The 14,683-nt window shown below is 33.0% G+C and overlaps 9 protein-coding genes and 3 pseudogenes across 12 annotated transcripts, besides 1 other annotated feature; 5 read left to right on the top strand and 7 right to left on the bottom strand.

The window, feature by feature from the left end:
- Positions 1-4,259: part of a mobile genetic element that runs on past the window's edge.
- TVAGG3_0416950 lies at positions 78-1,109 on the bottom strand (annotated as a pseudogene). Its single transcript has one exon. A coding segment is annotated over exon 1 (1,032 nt).
- TVAGG3_0416940 (phage tail repeat-like family) lies at positions 1,139-1,363 on the bottom strand (the record flags this gene model as incomplete). The annotated part of the gene is made up of 1 exon (XM_051233294.1): positions 1,139-1,363. The coding sequence occupies one exon, from the start codon at positions 1,361-1,363 to the stop codon at positions 1,139-1,141; it is 225 nt and encodes a 74-aa protein (XP_051103024.1).
- Positions 1,914-2,314, bottom strand: TVAGG3_0416930 (uncharacterized protein; the record flags this gene model as incomplete). Its single annotated transcript, XM_051233293.1, has 1 exon — positions 1,914-2,314. A coding segment is annotated over one exon (401 nt), but the record flags the coding sequence as incomplete, so codon positions are not given.
- Positions 2,425-3,061, top strand: TVAGG3_0416920 (uncharacterized protein; the record flags this gene model as incomplete). Its single annotated transcript, XM_051233292.1, has 1 exon — positions 2,425-3,061. A coding segment is annotated over one exon (637 nt), but the record flags the coding sequence as incomplete, so codon positions are not given.
- Positions 3,286-3,809, bottom strand: TVAGG3_0416910 (annotated as a pseudogene). The gene has a single exon. A coding segment is annotated over exon 1 (524 nt).
- Positions 4,260-4,857: 598 nt separating the features above from the next.
- TVAGG3_0416890 lies at positions 4,858-5,561 on the top strand (annotated as a pseudogene). The gene has a single exon. A coding segment is annotated over exon 1 (704 nt).
- Positions 5,562-5,564: 3 nt separating this feature from the next.
- On the bottom strand, positions 5,565-5,807 carry TVAGG3_0416880 (serine threonine-protein phosphatase family; the record flags this gene model as incomplete). The annotated part of the gene is made up of 1 exon (XM_051233291.1): positions 5,565-5,807. One exon carries the CDS (start codon positions 5,805-5,807, stop codon positions 5,565-5,567), a length of 243 nt encoding a protein of 80 aa, XP_051103021.1.
- An 18-nt stretch (positions 5,808-5,825) lies between these two features.
- Positions 5,826-6,188, bottom strand: TVAGG3_0416870 (uncharacterized protein; the record flags this gene model as incomplete). The annotated part of the gene is made up of 1 exon (XM_051233290.1): positions 5,826-6,188. The coding sequence occupies one exon, from the start codon at positions 6,186-6,188 to the stop codon at positions 5,826-5,828; it is 363 nt and encodes a 120-aa protein (XP_051103020.1).
- Positions 6,189-7,634: 1,446 nt separating this feature from the next.
- TVAGG3_0416860 (acid phosphatase protein) lies at positions 7,635-8,864 on the bottom strand (the record flags this gene model as incomplete). The annotated part of the gene is made up of 1 exon (XM_001290668.2): positions 7,649-8,848. One exon carries the CDS (start codon positions 8,846-8,848, stop codon positions 7,649-7,651), a length of 1,200 nt encoding a protein of 399 aa, XP_001290669.2.
- Positions 8,865-8,914: 50 nt separating this feature from the next.
- Positions 8,915-9,296, top strand: TVAGG3_0416850 (uncharacterized protein; the record flags this gene model as incomplete). The annotated part of the gene is made up of 1 exon (XM_001300033.1): positions 8,929-9,261. The coding sequence occupies one exon, from the start codon at positions 8,929-8,931 to the stop codon at positions 9,259-9,261; it is 333 nt and encodes a 110-aa protein (XP_001300034.1).
- Positions 9,297-9,548: 252 nt separating this feature from the next.
- Positions 9,549-10,796, top strand: TVAGG3_0416840 (histidine acid phosphatase; the record flags this gene model as incomplete). Its single annotated transcript, XM_001300032.2, has 1 exon — positions 9,553-10,722. The coding sequence occupies one exon, from the start codon at positions 9,553-9,555 to the stop codon at positions 10,720-10,722; it is 1,170 nt and encodes a 389-aa protein (XP_001300033.1).
- Positions 10,797-11,822: 1,026 nt separating this feature from the next.
- TVAGG3_0416830 (histidine acid phosphatase) lies at positions 11,823-12,533 on the top strand (the record flags this gene model as incomplete). Its single annotated transcript, XM_001300031.2, has 1 exon — positions 11,894-12,526. The coding sequence occupies one exon, from the start codon at positions 11,894-11,896 to the stop codon at positions 12,524-12,526; it is 633 nt and encodes a 210-aa protein (XP_001300032.2).
- Positions 12,534-14,683: the final 2,150 nt, after the last annotated feature.

Here is a 14,683-nt window from a genome sequence, read left to right as displayed (position 1 = left end):
AAAGAATGTTTACAGCTCTGACAATGTTGCACTTACTTTTACCAAAGAATGGGTTTGTAAGACTTTCGTTCAACATGAAGTGGTTGTGGACAATTACAATCTTCAACCATGGTAAGTCTTTGTCAACAACATAGTCGTCATGTGAAGAACCTTTAGCTGTAGGTATGTTGACTCGGATATTGACATTTGCCAACGGTGCAATTTTTGCCAATTGACCTCTGAGAATGTACCTTGTCTTCACACATGACTCAAGATACTTCATCTTCTCTTCTGAAACAAGACCAGAGTTCCTGAGACATGTAAGAATACAAGGTTCATTGACAATTGTTTCAATTGAATTGTAAATTCCATACCTTGTCAAGTCAATGTCAGACTTATTTATGAACGGAAAGTATCCAGCATGTTGTCTGACTGCTTGAGGGTTAGGTTGGTACCATTCGAACTTGACACTTGCAATTCCTTCAATTGCATTCAAAATGTCTGAGTCGGAGTCAACCATTTGTTCTCTCTTTGTAGTCTTGAAAGCGTCAAGAAGTTTTGCAGCTGTTTGTTCATTGCCATTTGCATAGTAAATGTGACCATCCAAATCCGTTATGGTCAATCTGAGATTGTGTCCTTTCTTATTTCCGTCTTGTATGGCAGCAAGTACACCCATGAAGCCTTCTTTGTTCTTTCCTTCGTCAAAGTTTACTGTAAAGGTTCGACCAGAAGTAATTTGACTTCTAACTTCACGGTACTTCTCATATGCATATCTTGTTCTTTTCATGGGAGCATGACCATCCTCTGCACTACCTTTTTTCCTTCTCAAAGGATGCAATTGTTCGTCATGTTTCCAGTAGAATCTGGCAAAGCCGTCGTGTCCTTCAACTTGAGGTTCACTAACATCGAAAGGCATGTCCATAAGACGTTCTTCTTCTAACCTCTCTAGTCTGTTTGGATAATTGCACGTGCTGTTTCCAAATCCATTTCGTAGCGAAGACCAGACAATTTGTCATAGACTTTTATGGGTCTTCCTTCCTATATTTAAACTTCTTCGAAACTCTCCAACCATAACTTTGCAACTCTGCTTTTATTCTAGCAGATTTTCTATCCATTCTATATGGGGGCATTTTTATAAAAATAAAAAAATATTTTTTCTTTACTTTACATAACCGCCTGCTGCCATAAGTCTTTGACGCCAACCCATACCAGCTAATGAAGGTTGACTTGGTTTAGTTTGGAAACTAAACTTTGGTTTTGGTTTATCTTCAGTTTTTGGTTTTTCTTCTTCTATCGGTTTTTCGTCACTTTTCGGTTCCTCTGACTTTACTTCACTTGCAGGAACAGTTGTGTCGTCAACATCTTCATAAATATCATATGCCATTTGTTTTTGTTTTCCTTTCAACTTTTTGTGTTTGTTGTAAAGTTTAGAATATTTCGACTCTAAGTCAATGAGATGTTCTATAATGAACTGTTGGTCAGTGAAGTAAACTTTTCCATCTGTTGTCTCGAAAGCTCCTTCAGACTTCAATATTTTATTTGTGAGAGTCTGTTTCTTTTTGAGATACTTGCCGTTCCATTTTTATGAAAAGTGACTTTGTAGTTAGGGTTTGTATTTCCAGACCTGGCACTTTCTATTATTGAATTTTTCTCTTCATCTGTAAGTTCTTTGACAGGTTTTGACAATGGTTCTGAACTTTTTGTTTGTGGTGTCAAATCTACCGTTTCAACTTCTTCGGTCATTTCATCTCAGTAAAAAATTTTAGTTTGGTTTGTTTTCAACTGGTTGTTTAGGTTTTTTAAGTCGGTCTAAAACTTCCTGAGGTATAGGAAGAACTTGACAAACGCGTTGTGTAACTGCTGGAAGCCGACAAATCCATCTTGAACCCATTTGTCTCAATGCTGTATTGTTCATTTCATCTCAGTAAAAAATTTTACATTCCCAAGTTTGAGGTGGTTGCGGTTGGTTATTGTTTACCCACTGTTGTGCATGGTTATATCCTCTGTTAAAGAATCTTTCACCTTGGTCCATATAGTGTCCTGCTTGGTTATAGTAGTCATTTGCTTTGTTATAATAGTTTCCTGCTTGTCTTCCTACATTGTCCATCCATCCTTGAACTTTTCCTCTTGTTTCAGGATTTGGAATAAGATTTGTTGCATCTCGTGCTACATCCCAACCTTTCTGTACAGTTTGTATAATAGGTTGTGCTTTCTCTTTAAGTATACCTAATGTACTCAAAATCTTCCTTCCAACTCCAAATACACCTCTGGCTATTGTTCCCACTGCGGGCAAAAATCTGGATGCAACTCCTGCTAATGCGCCAAATAAACCCATTTCTTATGGGTTAAAAAATGACGAATTCAAACAAGGACCCCTATGTTTCTAAAGCGACAAAGAAAGCACTCATGGTAAAAATCTTTAGTTCAACACCAAATGCTTGGTTTATGGATATCTTGGAAAACATTCCGAGAGTTAGAACAGATGGACCACCATACTGGCTAATATTTGTCGGTCAAAACACAAGATACTGTGAAGCCATACCATTACAGTCCAAAAATATTTTAGATATCTTAGCAGCTTTGACAATATTCGTTGACAAATACCATCCAACAAAACTAACATCTGACTGTGAAAGTTCTTTCAAATCAGACGATATTAAAAACTATCTGCGTTCAAAAAATGTAAACCAATATTTCATTGTCGACCAAAACCATTCTGCTCTTGGTGTCATTGACGGTTGTATAAAAATGTTAAGAGACTTAAACCAACCACAAGGTGGTGAAGCAAATGAAATGTCATATGACGACAAATATAGACACTTCTCCATGGCAAAGATGAGACAAGTTTTAAATATTTACAATAACCGTAAACAAAAAGGTTTGGGAAACCACTCCCCCGAAGAAATGAAAAACAACCCTGACTTAGAGAAAGACTATATATTTAATAATTTAGTCAAAAGAGACAAACAAGAAAGAATGCCGGGCTTCAAACTTCAGAAAGGTGACAAAGTAAAAATAGAAATACCTAAACGCGACCCATATGAAAATACTATTGACTATGACAACAATGGGAACCCGACAGGTACTCACATTCGTGTTCGTAAAAATAGAAGAAAGTATACAAGAGAATATTATGAAGTTTTAGGCAAACATGGCAAAATGTACACACTGCAAGCAGAAGATAAAACTACTATTGTCAGACCTCGTTTCAAACTTGTCAAAGTTCAAGGTGGTATACTTTCAAAGACAGTTCCTAACAAAATAGACAACTCCTGACGAATATGCTAAAGAAGTTGAAAATGACGACTAAGCATTTCTATACCATGCGTAAACTGTCATGTAAGGTGGCATGTAGTCTTTACTTTGTCCCGTTGTTTGCGTATATCCCGAAACGCGATGTGTATGGTTTCCTCCTCCCTCAGTGTTACTCCAGTAACAATTTATAGCAAACTTAACGTTGTCTTTAACATCATATCCTTTACCTTTTGTCATTGCTGACCAATCCAATATCTATGCTTATGCCAACCTGCTTGAGATGTACTTAAATCTATGTAGTGACTGTGTGCAGGTAAATTTTCACCTGAAATCGTTTTACTTCCACCTGTTTCCTTTGAAGAGTTTGCACAATACAAAAACCTGTCGACTATTTGAGTCCAAGTTCCAAAACCAAGTACTACTTCTGGTCTGGTAGAGTTCATTGACGTATAAATAGAGCCTATAGGATATAATGTTTGAAGTATTTCTGTCTTTAATGTTTGAAGCTCTGTTTTGTCTGCTTTCTTGTCATATAAATCTTGAGCAGTGAATTTAATATTATGTTCATCCTTCATGACATAAACATCTTTACATCTAATGTTTCTCATCGTCGTTATGTCGTCATCCGATGTTAAACCTTGTGGAAAGTTAGGAGGTTTCTAATATAATACATCCCCATCAGGTTCTTCAACCGTTCCTTCAATACTTTCTATACCAACAGTTGTGAAGAATTCATGTGTATGAGTCTTATTTGCTTTCTTCTCTAACTCATCGTTAACATAAGTTTTATCTGCTTTAAGGTCTAAACATCCTGAAACCCATCCTGTATCGGCTTTAGTTTTTAAAATCTTCGATGTCCATTCATGGTACCAGTCAACCCTTTCTATAATTTCGTTATCTTTTTCATCCACATATTCCTTATCCGCTTTCTTCTCTAACTTACTAGCCACATATTCCTTATCCGCTTTCTTTTCAAGGCTAACGTTTAAGTCTGTTATTTCAGATATAGAATGTGTATGAGTCTTTTTAGAATATTCGTTTTCAGCTCTCGTCACTTCACTTGACATTTTATTGTCAACATATGTTTTGTCTGCTAGTTCAGGATGAGTATGTTCTTTTGTTGCATAAGCATTGTTAGCTCTTTCTTCTTCTTTTGCTATTGCATCGTCTACATATTCTTTGTCAGCTTTGTTGTCAACATCTGCTTTCAAAAGAAGTTCATTTATAGGTTTCTCGTTTAAAGTTCCTTTTGTTGGATTTATACAGACAGTATTGTTCTTCTTGTCTTGAAACAGAAACTCATCTGTCATTGGGTTTAATGTCAGTTTTAAGTTTCCTTCTTTCAATGACTCAGATATCTTAGAATAGTTTGAAAAGTTTGTTGTGTTCTTATTTAGAGCTTGTATAATGAGTTGTCGGTTGTGTTGTATTTCTCTCATAGACGCTGTTTCATTTGACATTTTTATTCTAGATAAAATATGCTTTCAATAGAAAAAGAAAATTCTAGAGTTGCTACAACTAAACCATTAGATGAACTTTTTACTAATGTCGGTCAAAAGTTTGAGACAGCGACCGTAAAGCATGAAGGCTATCGTTTTGACTACCCGTTAAGATGGTTAAGAGACCCATCCGTCACAAAAGCTATTGGCTTTCGTAGAATGAAGTTCATTTCAGAAGCCATACATGGTTTCCCATTTACAGTCGGTTTTGAAGTTCGATACTATAACAAAGAAAAACGTATGTATGAGAAATTTGAACAGGGAAAACTTTTACAAGTGAATTTGCTTGTAAACTTAGAAACAACTCTTCAAGCTTTTCAAGAAAAAATAAACGATATCTATATCGAATATGCAAACCAGTATAACATTGACGAAGGAGAATACCATCTCGATATTATTTATGACAGGAAAAATGCAACTGTTAAAATCAATAGAATAGAAGACCTTGGAGAAAACGTTTATATTTCTACAAAATATAACAACTTGGCATGGTATAGATTTATGAGGATGTTAAATCAGCCTGCAGAATATCCAGTACACCCGGACTTTTATGAAGTCGAAAACCCTAATGGAACATATGAAAATGTTTTCGACTCAGATGCTATTATAGTTCATGCTTCATTTTCTGGTGCACAAAACTCTTTTTTATGCTTGGCAAATGACTTTTACGAAAAACCTACAAAGCTATATGAACCACCAAGTGGAAGTATTTCAGACTTTCAAGTATGGTTTACAACAGATGGAAGAAAGAGAATAATTCCATTATACCATGCGTTTTACTTAGAACTTAGTCTCATATACAACTACTATCGAACGGTAAAAATATAATTTTTAATACGGTTGAGGTGTTGGATTTGGTTGCCAACTTGACTGTGGTGCAGGTTCAGGCTGTTGTATAACAGGAGCTTGTTCTTCTGGTTCAGGGTCTTTAGGTATAATACCAACAAACTGACCTACTCTTTTACCAATATTTTTGACTCCGTTCCAAATTCCTCTTCCGACAGATTTTATTCCATTCCATATACCTCTTCCAACTCTTCTGAAGAAGTTTCCAATACTACTGAAGAAACCCATTTTACTATATGTAAAAATCTAATGTCCGCCTAGTCTCTTACGTTTCCTGTTGAGTTCCATAGCATTTTTTAACTGGAGCTCATACATTCTATTTCTCCTCTGGTAGAAAACATATTCTGGGTCAACTCCTGTGTTCGCGTCATCTGCATAGAGTTGTTTATATCCCACTTCAGGGTTTGTATAAAACTCTTTCCATCTCATATTTGCATACCATGGTGGCAAACCTAACGCAGCGTCATTTGACATGGCAGTTTGCATTTGTACATCTGTTGGCACTTGACCATAGTTTGCCATTGCAGTTTGTATTCTAACTTCATTTGGAATATTCTCTGGGTTTGGTTGTCCAGGTTGCTGTGCATTCGCTAAGTTCTGTGCGTCCATTTAATATTAGATAAAAATATCTCTTACGAGTACATATGCTGAACATTTGCAGGCAATGGTTCATCTTCATATTCTCTATATCTTTCTGCCACGTCAAATAAGTAAATGACACAATGGAAAAAACCTAAAACAAGTAGTCCTATTTCAAACCACATTTACTTACCAATAAAATTTCTTTGTTATGACACTTTTTCCGGTTTATAGGACCTCTCTCATATTCTATCTTGTCATATCTAAACTCATAGTCATGTATGTCCTCTAACCATCTCATAACGGTTTCCAAACCACTTTTATCGGATGTAAAGTAAAAGCATGGATGGTTATGTAAAACGTCTAAAGTTTCTAAAGAGTCTCTCAAAGTCCAGTCTACTTGGTATTGAAAATCGCATGTGTTATAGAACGGCGGGTCCACTATAAAGAAAACATTTTCCTTGTCTTTATATTTTTCATACAACTCTGTCCAATGACATCTCACAAACTCTATACCCTCAATATATTTTTCTATGTCCTCTTTGAAAACATTTGTATAGTTAAGATATAAAACTTTTGACATAAGTGTTTCAATGTCATGAACTCTTATAGCACCACTATATAATAGTCTAGCAGATATACTATCCCAGTCTATATATTCTGCTTTTTTCAAAACCTCTCTCACGATATTTTTCTTATCTAATGGTATACGTTCCATCTTACCTATAGGTATCTTTTCTTTTAACTCTTTCAATATTTTGTTTGTGTCTGGTATATGTTTGAGACGGTTCATATAGTTGTCGAAGTCATTGCATATAATCTTTGAGTCTGGGAATATTGTATGGCACAAATGGGACATATAGAAACTTCCACCGAACAAATCTACAAATGTTAGACCATTCGGTAGTTTCTTAAGTTCTCTCAATAGAATATCTTTACATCTACTCTTATTTCCAAAGAAGGGTAACGGTGGTTTTGTAAAATTCATTTTATATATATAATAAAAATGTTTTTTCCTGAAAAGTGACAAAACATGAAAACTACTCGGTCAAAGTCTTGTCGGTTTTGTAAAATAACCGTCCTATCTTGTTTTAAAATGGAGAAAAGGCTTCTCAAAGTATACTTCCTTGGAACGCCCGTAACTTTTCTGTAGCGACGATAGACCCTTACTTGTCCGGACAAAGTTGTACTATTTTGAGTGCTCTACAAAAAAAGTCAACGACGACGACTCTCAAAAATTTTTATGGGCTAGAAGGGGCGCAGCCCCTGGGAAGCCCCCTATACCAAAAAAACTTCATTTTATACTTCATTTATACTAAACATCTTCGGGGCTAGAGGGCACGAAGTGCCTGGAGGCCCCACTACCTTTTTTTTTTTTTTTAGTGTCATATCTTTGAGATTGATTTAATTTGAGTCGCGTTGCTATAAAGTATATCAAAATAAAGTGAAACAATAAAAAAAATTCAGATTTGAGAAAATAAAATTTTATTTTACCATATTGTTCTTCCTGGAATTACACATTTGCTCAAGTAGCCCTTTTGCTTCAAAATAGACTGGAAATTATTATATGGGAATAAACCAGTCAACAAATCTTGTTGATTAGGAATTATTGAGTCAACAGGGAGAACTTGCCCATTATATAATAATCTTGCTTGTATGTCTTTTCCAACTTCCCAAATCTCAAGAATAATATGAGATTTTGGTAAAGGTCCGGTTTCATCAGAGAAATCAAGGATCGAAAGAATAGAAACAAAGTTTTCTGGTGAAAGTGGAACTGCAATGATTCTGTGGTAAGTCTCAGTTGCGAGCTTGTGGTTAATAATTCTAAATACTTCTCTGAGAATCGAGGAAGATAACACAGATGGATTATTATTGAACAAATTTTGCTTATATAAGTACTTAACAACAAAGTCTTGACTATCAACAATGAATCCATCAGGCAAATGTGGAAGATTTTGTTTTGCACACTGGTATTTAAGGAATGAAGAAGCAACACTGTATGCATTCTCCTTTGTTAATTCAATTCCATTTTCATGCAGTGAATTCTTATATTTAGAATTATATGAATCAAATAATTCAGAATACGAACTACTTGCTATGAATGCCTCTTTTTGATTCTTGACGTCTGCACATGATTCTGAATCGGGTTCTATTAATTTGTTCTTTGCAGAATCAGAATAAATCTTCAAAACTTCATTATAATCAGTGGATTCATATAAACCTTGTGCAAATGCCATAGCAGACTTTAAGCTAACCTTTTTATTTGATGATTTAATATATAAGAAATTAGGATTTGCGTTCTCTGGCATGAAACCGGGGACATTATTGGAATAATGTTGTTTGATTCTTCTTCCTAGCTCATACATCTGATTCATTCCTTTATTTGTTAAGTCATTAGCTGAACATGATGGTGTAAATGATAAAACTCTTGGATCTTGCTGAATTTTGTAATTTCTATGAAAAGCTTCAGGAGCAGGGTTATAGTTCATGATTAACGAGTTTTCATCATCACATGTCCAATTTTCTTCATTACTACGGCTAATATATCTCACATCTGGAGTTGACTCGCCAATATTAAATAAAACTGATAAATGAAGTAATTTAGCTCCTTCAACTGGCTGATGGAAGCCAGTGTTTGCTTCGCATTGCAATTTCTTACTGTTGGCTACAAATACGATAAAGTTTAGCATTAAACCAGAATTGAGAATGAAGTATACAAATTTTTCAGAGATTGTTCAATTTAATATTGAGAAGTATACATATCGCAAATATGATTTTGTTCTCATTTTTTGTTTCCGAGACCATCTGTGCAGCAGTTACACCTTACAGATTCTCTCCAACACCTGCTTACCCGAACGAAGTTGCAAGGACACACACTTGGCCAACAAAATTACCAGAATGGCCAGCAACAAAGCAACTTCCTTCTCCAAATGAAGATTCAAGCTCCAAAAACAAAATAATAACAATCAGTGTCTCGGTTGCAGCTTCTGTACTTCTTATTATTGTAGCATCTGTGCTTGTAATTTACATCGTGTTAAAGAAGAAAAATAAAGATGTTGAATCAAAATCAGGAAGAGAAGTCACAGAAACTATATTGGTGTAAAAAAGTCCTTAATAAAATCAATTAATTTACAATAATTTATTGTTTTGAATTGAATATTTTTTGAATGATTTCTCAATATTGAAACCCTTCTCAATTTTCGAAAACATCTCAATTTGAGGACATATAGAATCATTTGTATTTGAATTCAAAATAATTGAATTAAAGCTAGACAATTAGATGACTTCTATTCCATGCATTAATTTATATAAATCTAACATAATTCATCAAGATTCTTTTTGAAGAATCGAATTTATCGATGAGTTCTCAATTTTTTTATAGGATTATAACTTAATGCTTGGACTACTTGTTGCAAGTGGATTCTCAAAGCTCCATCCTACATGCGATATTCCATATAAATTCCCCGAGCCTTTGAACACATCTGAGTATATTCCAGAACATATGGAAATTGTACTTCGACATGGAGCACGAACACCAATTACAATGTGGCTCAAGACAGAAGAAAGAGGTAAATGGCAATGCGATGCAGATGATGCACGCGCTTCACGTATTGAAGTTTCTCCAAGGAAGAATGGAAGAAGAGTCCACAAAATATTTGAAGAGAGACTTTCCGAATATCCAACAAATTGCAATGCTGGTGATCTAACAGTTGAAGGTATGGAACAGCACCTCAAACTTGGTGCTGCATTTAGAGAATATGCTATTAACAAGATCAAGCTTATTCCTGAATATTATGATCCAAGACTTATTTCAGCACGAGCTACATGGTATGAAAGAACATACAGATCTGGTGTTTCATTTTTACAAGGCTTATATCCAGTACAAGACTCAAATGAATATATTGATTTCCTTGTAGGTACAAAGAATAGAGATACAGTTCATCCAAACAATAAGATGTGCCCAGATCTCAAGAAGCTATCAGCAGACTTCTTTGCATCTTCAACTTATATGGATGTGCATAATGAAGTTATGAAGTATGCACAGCCACTTTATGATTTAACAGGAAACACAGATAAGTCACCAGAAGGTTTGGAATCAATGTGTGATTGGGCTATCACCTATTATTGCAATGAACAAAAATTATTCCCAATTATTACCGATGAATTGATTGAACAATGCAGAAAGGTTCAAGCATATCACTTTTACAGAATCTCATTCTTTAATGAAACTCAAGGTTGCGTTGGTGGTGGACCTATTTTCAGACAGTTATTCAAGAATTATGACGAAAGAGGAGAAAAGAAACTTGATGTTATTGCTGCTCATGATTCCGTTATTGCATTTGTATTGTCATCACTTGGAATTGGAGGAGATTGGGTAATGACTCCGCCATATGCTTCATACATCACAATGGAAACATATCTTAAGGATGATAAAACCTGGATTAGATTCACTTATAATGGCGAAGTAGTTAACATATTTAACAGGTACCAAATTATGGAAATTGGAGAATTTCGATCAGCCATTCAAAATGTTCTTCAAAATTGCTACCCAGACTTACCATAAAACATAAATAAAACAATTTTTTGATATTTTTATCTAACTAATAAAGTAATTAAAAAATCAATTTTTATTTTCCATATTCTACACATGTAAAATACTAAATTTTAACAAAGGAGAACATGTTCATTACAATTTGAATGTCAAAAAACGCCACGCACGTTATGAAATTCATTGCTCCTTCAATTATAATTTGAATGATTTCAATTATTTGATTCACTGACAAAATGTTTTTACATTATTAGTGGTTAAAATCAAAGGAACAATATAATTTTAATTTCGTTAAATTTAATGATATTTTATTCAAAATTTGTGAAAGTCAGGTGGTTGTCAAATAATGCCATTTAAAATTGTTCGAACATCACAGTTACTAAATTCAATAATATTGCATTATAGGTAGACAAATTATTCATAATTTTAACATAAACAAAAATCTTGTTCGATAAAAATGGTGTAAATATTAAAAACCAATAATAACATAACAGAATATATAATTCACTACAATATGAATATTTATTGCAGAAGAATAAAAGACTCAGAAAATAATAAATTCAAACATCTATCGTAACATTATGGTTATCACAAAATCATTGGAGCTATTCTTAATGCTAGTTTATGACTAAAAAAAATATTCATTCAATATTCATATTCAATTGTTTTACATTTTTTCATGAGTTTAACATTACTTTTCTCTCTCTGTCAGTGCTTGAATAATAAATGTGTTTCTCCATTCCACACACCAAGTCCAATTAAAGGATATAAGCTGAAATTTGCTCAAGTCCTCATTAGTGAAGGAGAATATGCACCAAAGTTAACATTGGGGAATATCATTGAAAGAGGACATTGGTCATGTGATCAAGATAATGCAGTATCACCAAATATGTTTATCTCAAACTTCAATAACTACAGGAGATTCAAGAAAATTACAGAACCTCAAATTGTTGACTTTAGTCCAAATTGTAACGCTGAAGAACTTACAGCAGATGGTCAATTCCAGCAAAAGAAATTAGGAGAAGAATATTTTGAGTATTTATTCAAAAATGGGTTATTCACAGATTATCCAAAACCATCTGAGATTTTTGTGAGATCAGCAGCCGAACAAAGAAATATAAGATCTGCCCAGGCATTTATCCATGGTTTTGTACCACCAGGCACACAAAATACATCATTAACTTTAATGACAGATGAAGAAGGTAGTGGAAGATCATTATTGAAACCATCTATTCAAACATGCAAAGAAATCACTAATGATGATGATATCATTAAGGAATATTGGCCATCCATTAGTCCAATTGCTTCGAAATATGGAATTGAGCAAACATATGAAAATATGATAGATATTGCACGTTGGGTTATTTCATATTCATGCAGTGGAAGAAAACTTCCTTTCAGTGTTACACAAGAAATACAAGATGCCTGTCATAAGATCATCAACAAGCATACATATGGAAGATTTAGTAAGAAACCAGAGTTATTTGCATCCTATCTAATGAGAGAATTCATTAGAATCCCATCGAATATAACAGGAATAGAGTATAAATTTTCATTATTCTCTGGAAGTGAAGAATCAGTTGCTTCTATCCATCAACTTCTTGCAGGAAGCGATGCCAATGTTACAATGACAGAGCATTATGCAAATCATTTATTGATGGAAATTTGGACTAAAGGTAAAACAGAATATGTTCGATTCGCATATAATGGTCAAGTCATCAAACTTAAAGAAATGAAAGGCAAGGATATTGTAAAACTGTCAGATTTCAAGAAGTCTGAATATAAGAATGTTAATGACTATTGTAAAAATCTTCCTTAATTTTATTAATTTTGATTTTTATTTATAGAGTGGCCCACAAAAGTGTGGTGTCTCCAGAAAAGAGAAAGATACCTTCTGGTCAAATAACTAGATATATCCTTTATTTTAACAACAATATAATAAAAACGCTTAGATTCATACATTAAATTGAAAGATTTATTCTTAAGGATACCCTTACGTGTCAGATTTTTTGCGCATACGAAGAAGTCATGCTAGACATGAGCTATAAACCTGAAATTTTAGCAACATATTTAAAACATTTTAAACTACAATACACTTTAATATTCAAGAACAAAAATATTCTTTTTAGAAATTACATAATTATTTTATGTGAAATCTATATAAAAACATATTTTGCGAGCGTAACTTTTTTCTTTATAAGCACCTTATATGACTGATAAACTGTGAAGGCACATAATTGTTAATTCATAGAGTTGATATGTTTCCAAAATTGAGAGGAAATTTGAAAATTGAATACCCTTTCAATTCAATTTTCAAAAGATATCAGCTCCTTCAATAATTGAAGGACGATTTTGATCATTTGCTCTTAAAACAAGTATGCCATGGAGAAAAAAGTTACGCTCGCAAATCTGAAATATAACTATCATAAAAAAAATTAAATTTCTAATTTTTTACTCTATAGATATTATTGGCCACTTGTGTAATGCATAAAAGTTTATGTCATATGCATACATTTGGAAGTATGGGAGACGAGGGAAATTACTTCTATGAGGCACTAGGATTTTTAAAAATTTCTCTATCGGACTCACCATTCAATTTCTCGAAAATTAAAAAAAATCAATAATAGCTAAAATGTATTATGCATAACAAATTTTAATGTTACACGGTATTTTTTGAACTTCATGACATGAATTTTCTTTATATTATTTTTTTTTTGGATTTTCTATGATTTATGCGATAGGCTGGAACAACATTGTAAGTGCAATGATATCATTTATAGAGAAATCTAAAACTTCAGCATTCAGAACTCGCAACCACAAAAATATTCATTTGCTAAGTAAGTAAAGTTGATTAAGTTCGACACTTAGCTTTTATACGTAAAACCAAGTGTGTATTGTTATTTCTTGTTAAATTATTGAGAAAAAAATAAATTGTAAGAGAAACGATACTGATTATTGAAATAATATTGAGGGTAGCTGCAGATTTCTTCATTAACATGCCGGAAATTTGTTAATCTTGGTTTTCTATCATAAAATCTGTCGAAGAATCTAAAAACGGAGATATGAAATAGAGATCATGTAAATCTAGAGTATCCTGTCAGAAAAATAGACTAAGCATGTAACCCTTTTTTGGTCATAAACACTTTTTACCACTTAGTCATACAGATGATCATTAAATTTAAACGAGCACTTTTTGTCAGAATTTATTCTTTTACAAAGACAGAAGATTTTAGTATTATTTAATATTAGTGCTGTAGCAAAATTCAAAAAACGGTGAAAATTCAGTGAATTTGTGAATTCACATTTTTTTCGACATTTTTCTTGATATATCCATGCACATTAAGAACACAGCTTTGATACGCTTAAAAAAGCATATTTCATATGAAATTGTTAAAGAAATAAACAATTTATATAAAAATTGCACTTATGGGCAGTTTAGATATATAATTTATATATAACATATATACAAATCCATAGACAAAGTGCAATAACTACAATGTTGTAGAAAATTACAGCAGAAATACTGACTTTTTGAAGGATAATAAGAATTCTTCTAAATGTTGTATTTTTATAATTTGATGATTTTTTTACTATTTCATTAATCTTTTATGAATAATAATTATTTTTAATATATGTGCTATTAAAATTTCAAATTTTGACTAATATATCTAAGTTATCTGAACGAAACATTTAGAAAATATCATACTTACATTGAAATAGCAAGTAGAGCATATTAATAGCAAGTTTCTTGGCTTTATATCTATCATCTATTGTTGTTTGATCAAACAAAATTCACTCTATTATATGGTGTCAATTAATTAAAACAATTTTTAATAGTTATTTATTTAGTGCGAATAAGTGCAAACTCATAAATGAATAACTTAATAGTAGAAATGAATTATCTGATATAAATCTCACATTTTGTCCATCAGAAATACTTTAATTGCATACGCATAACTATTAGTAATACGTCTGG

Source organism: Trichomonas vaginalis, chromosome V, assembly GCF_026262505.1.
Source record: "Trichomonas vaginalis G3 chromosome V, whole genome shotgun sequence".
NCBI lineage: Eukaryota > Parabasalia > Trichomonadida > Trichomonadidae > Trichomonas > Trichomonas vaginalis.
This window is presented reverse-complemented; position numbering and strand designations above follow the sequence as displayed.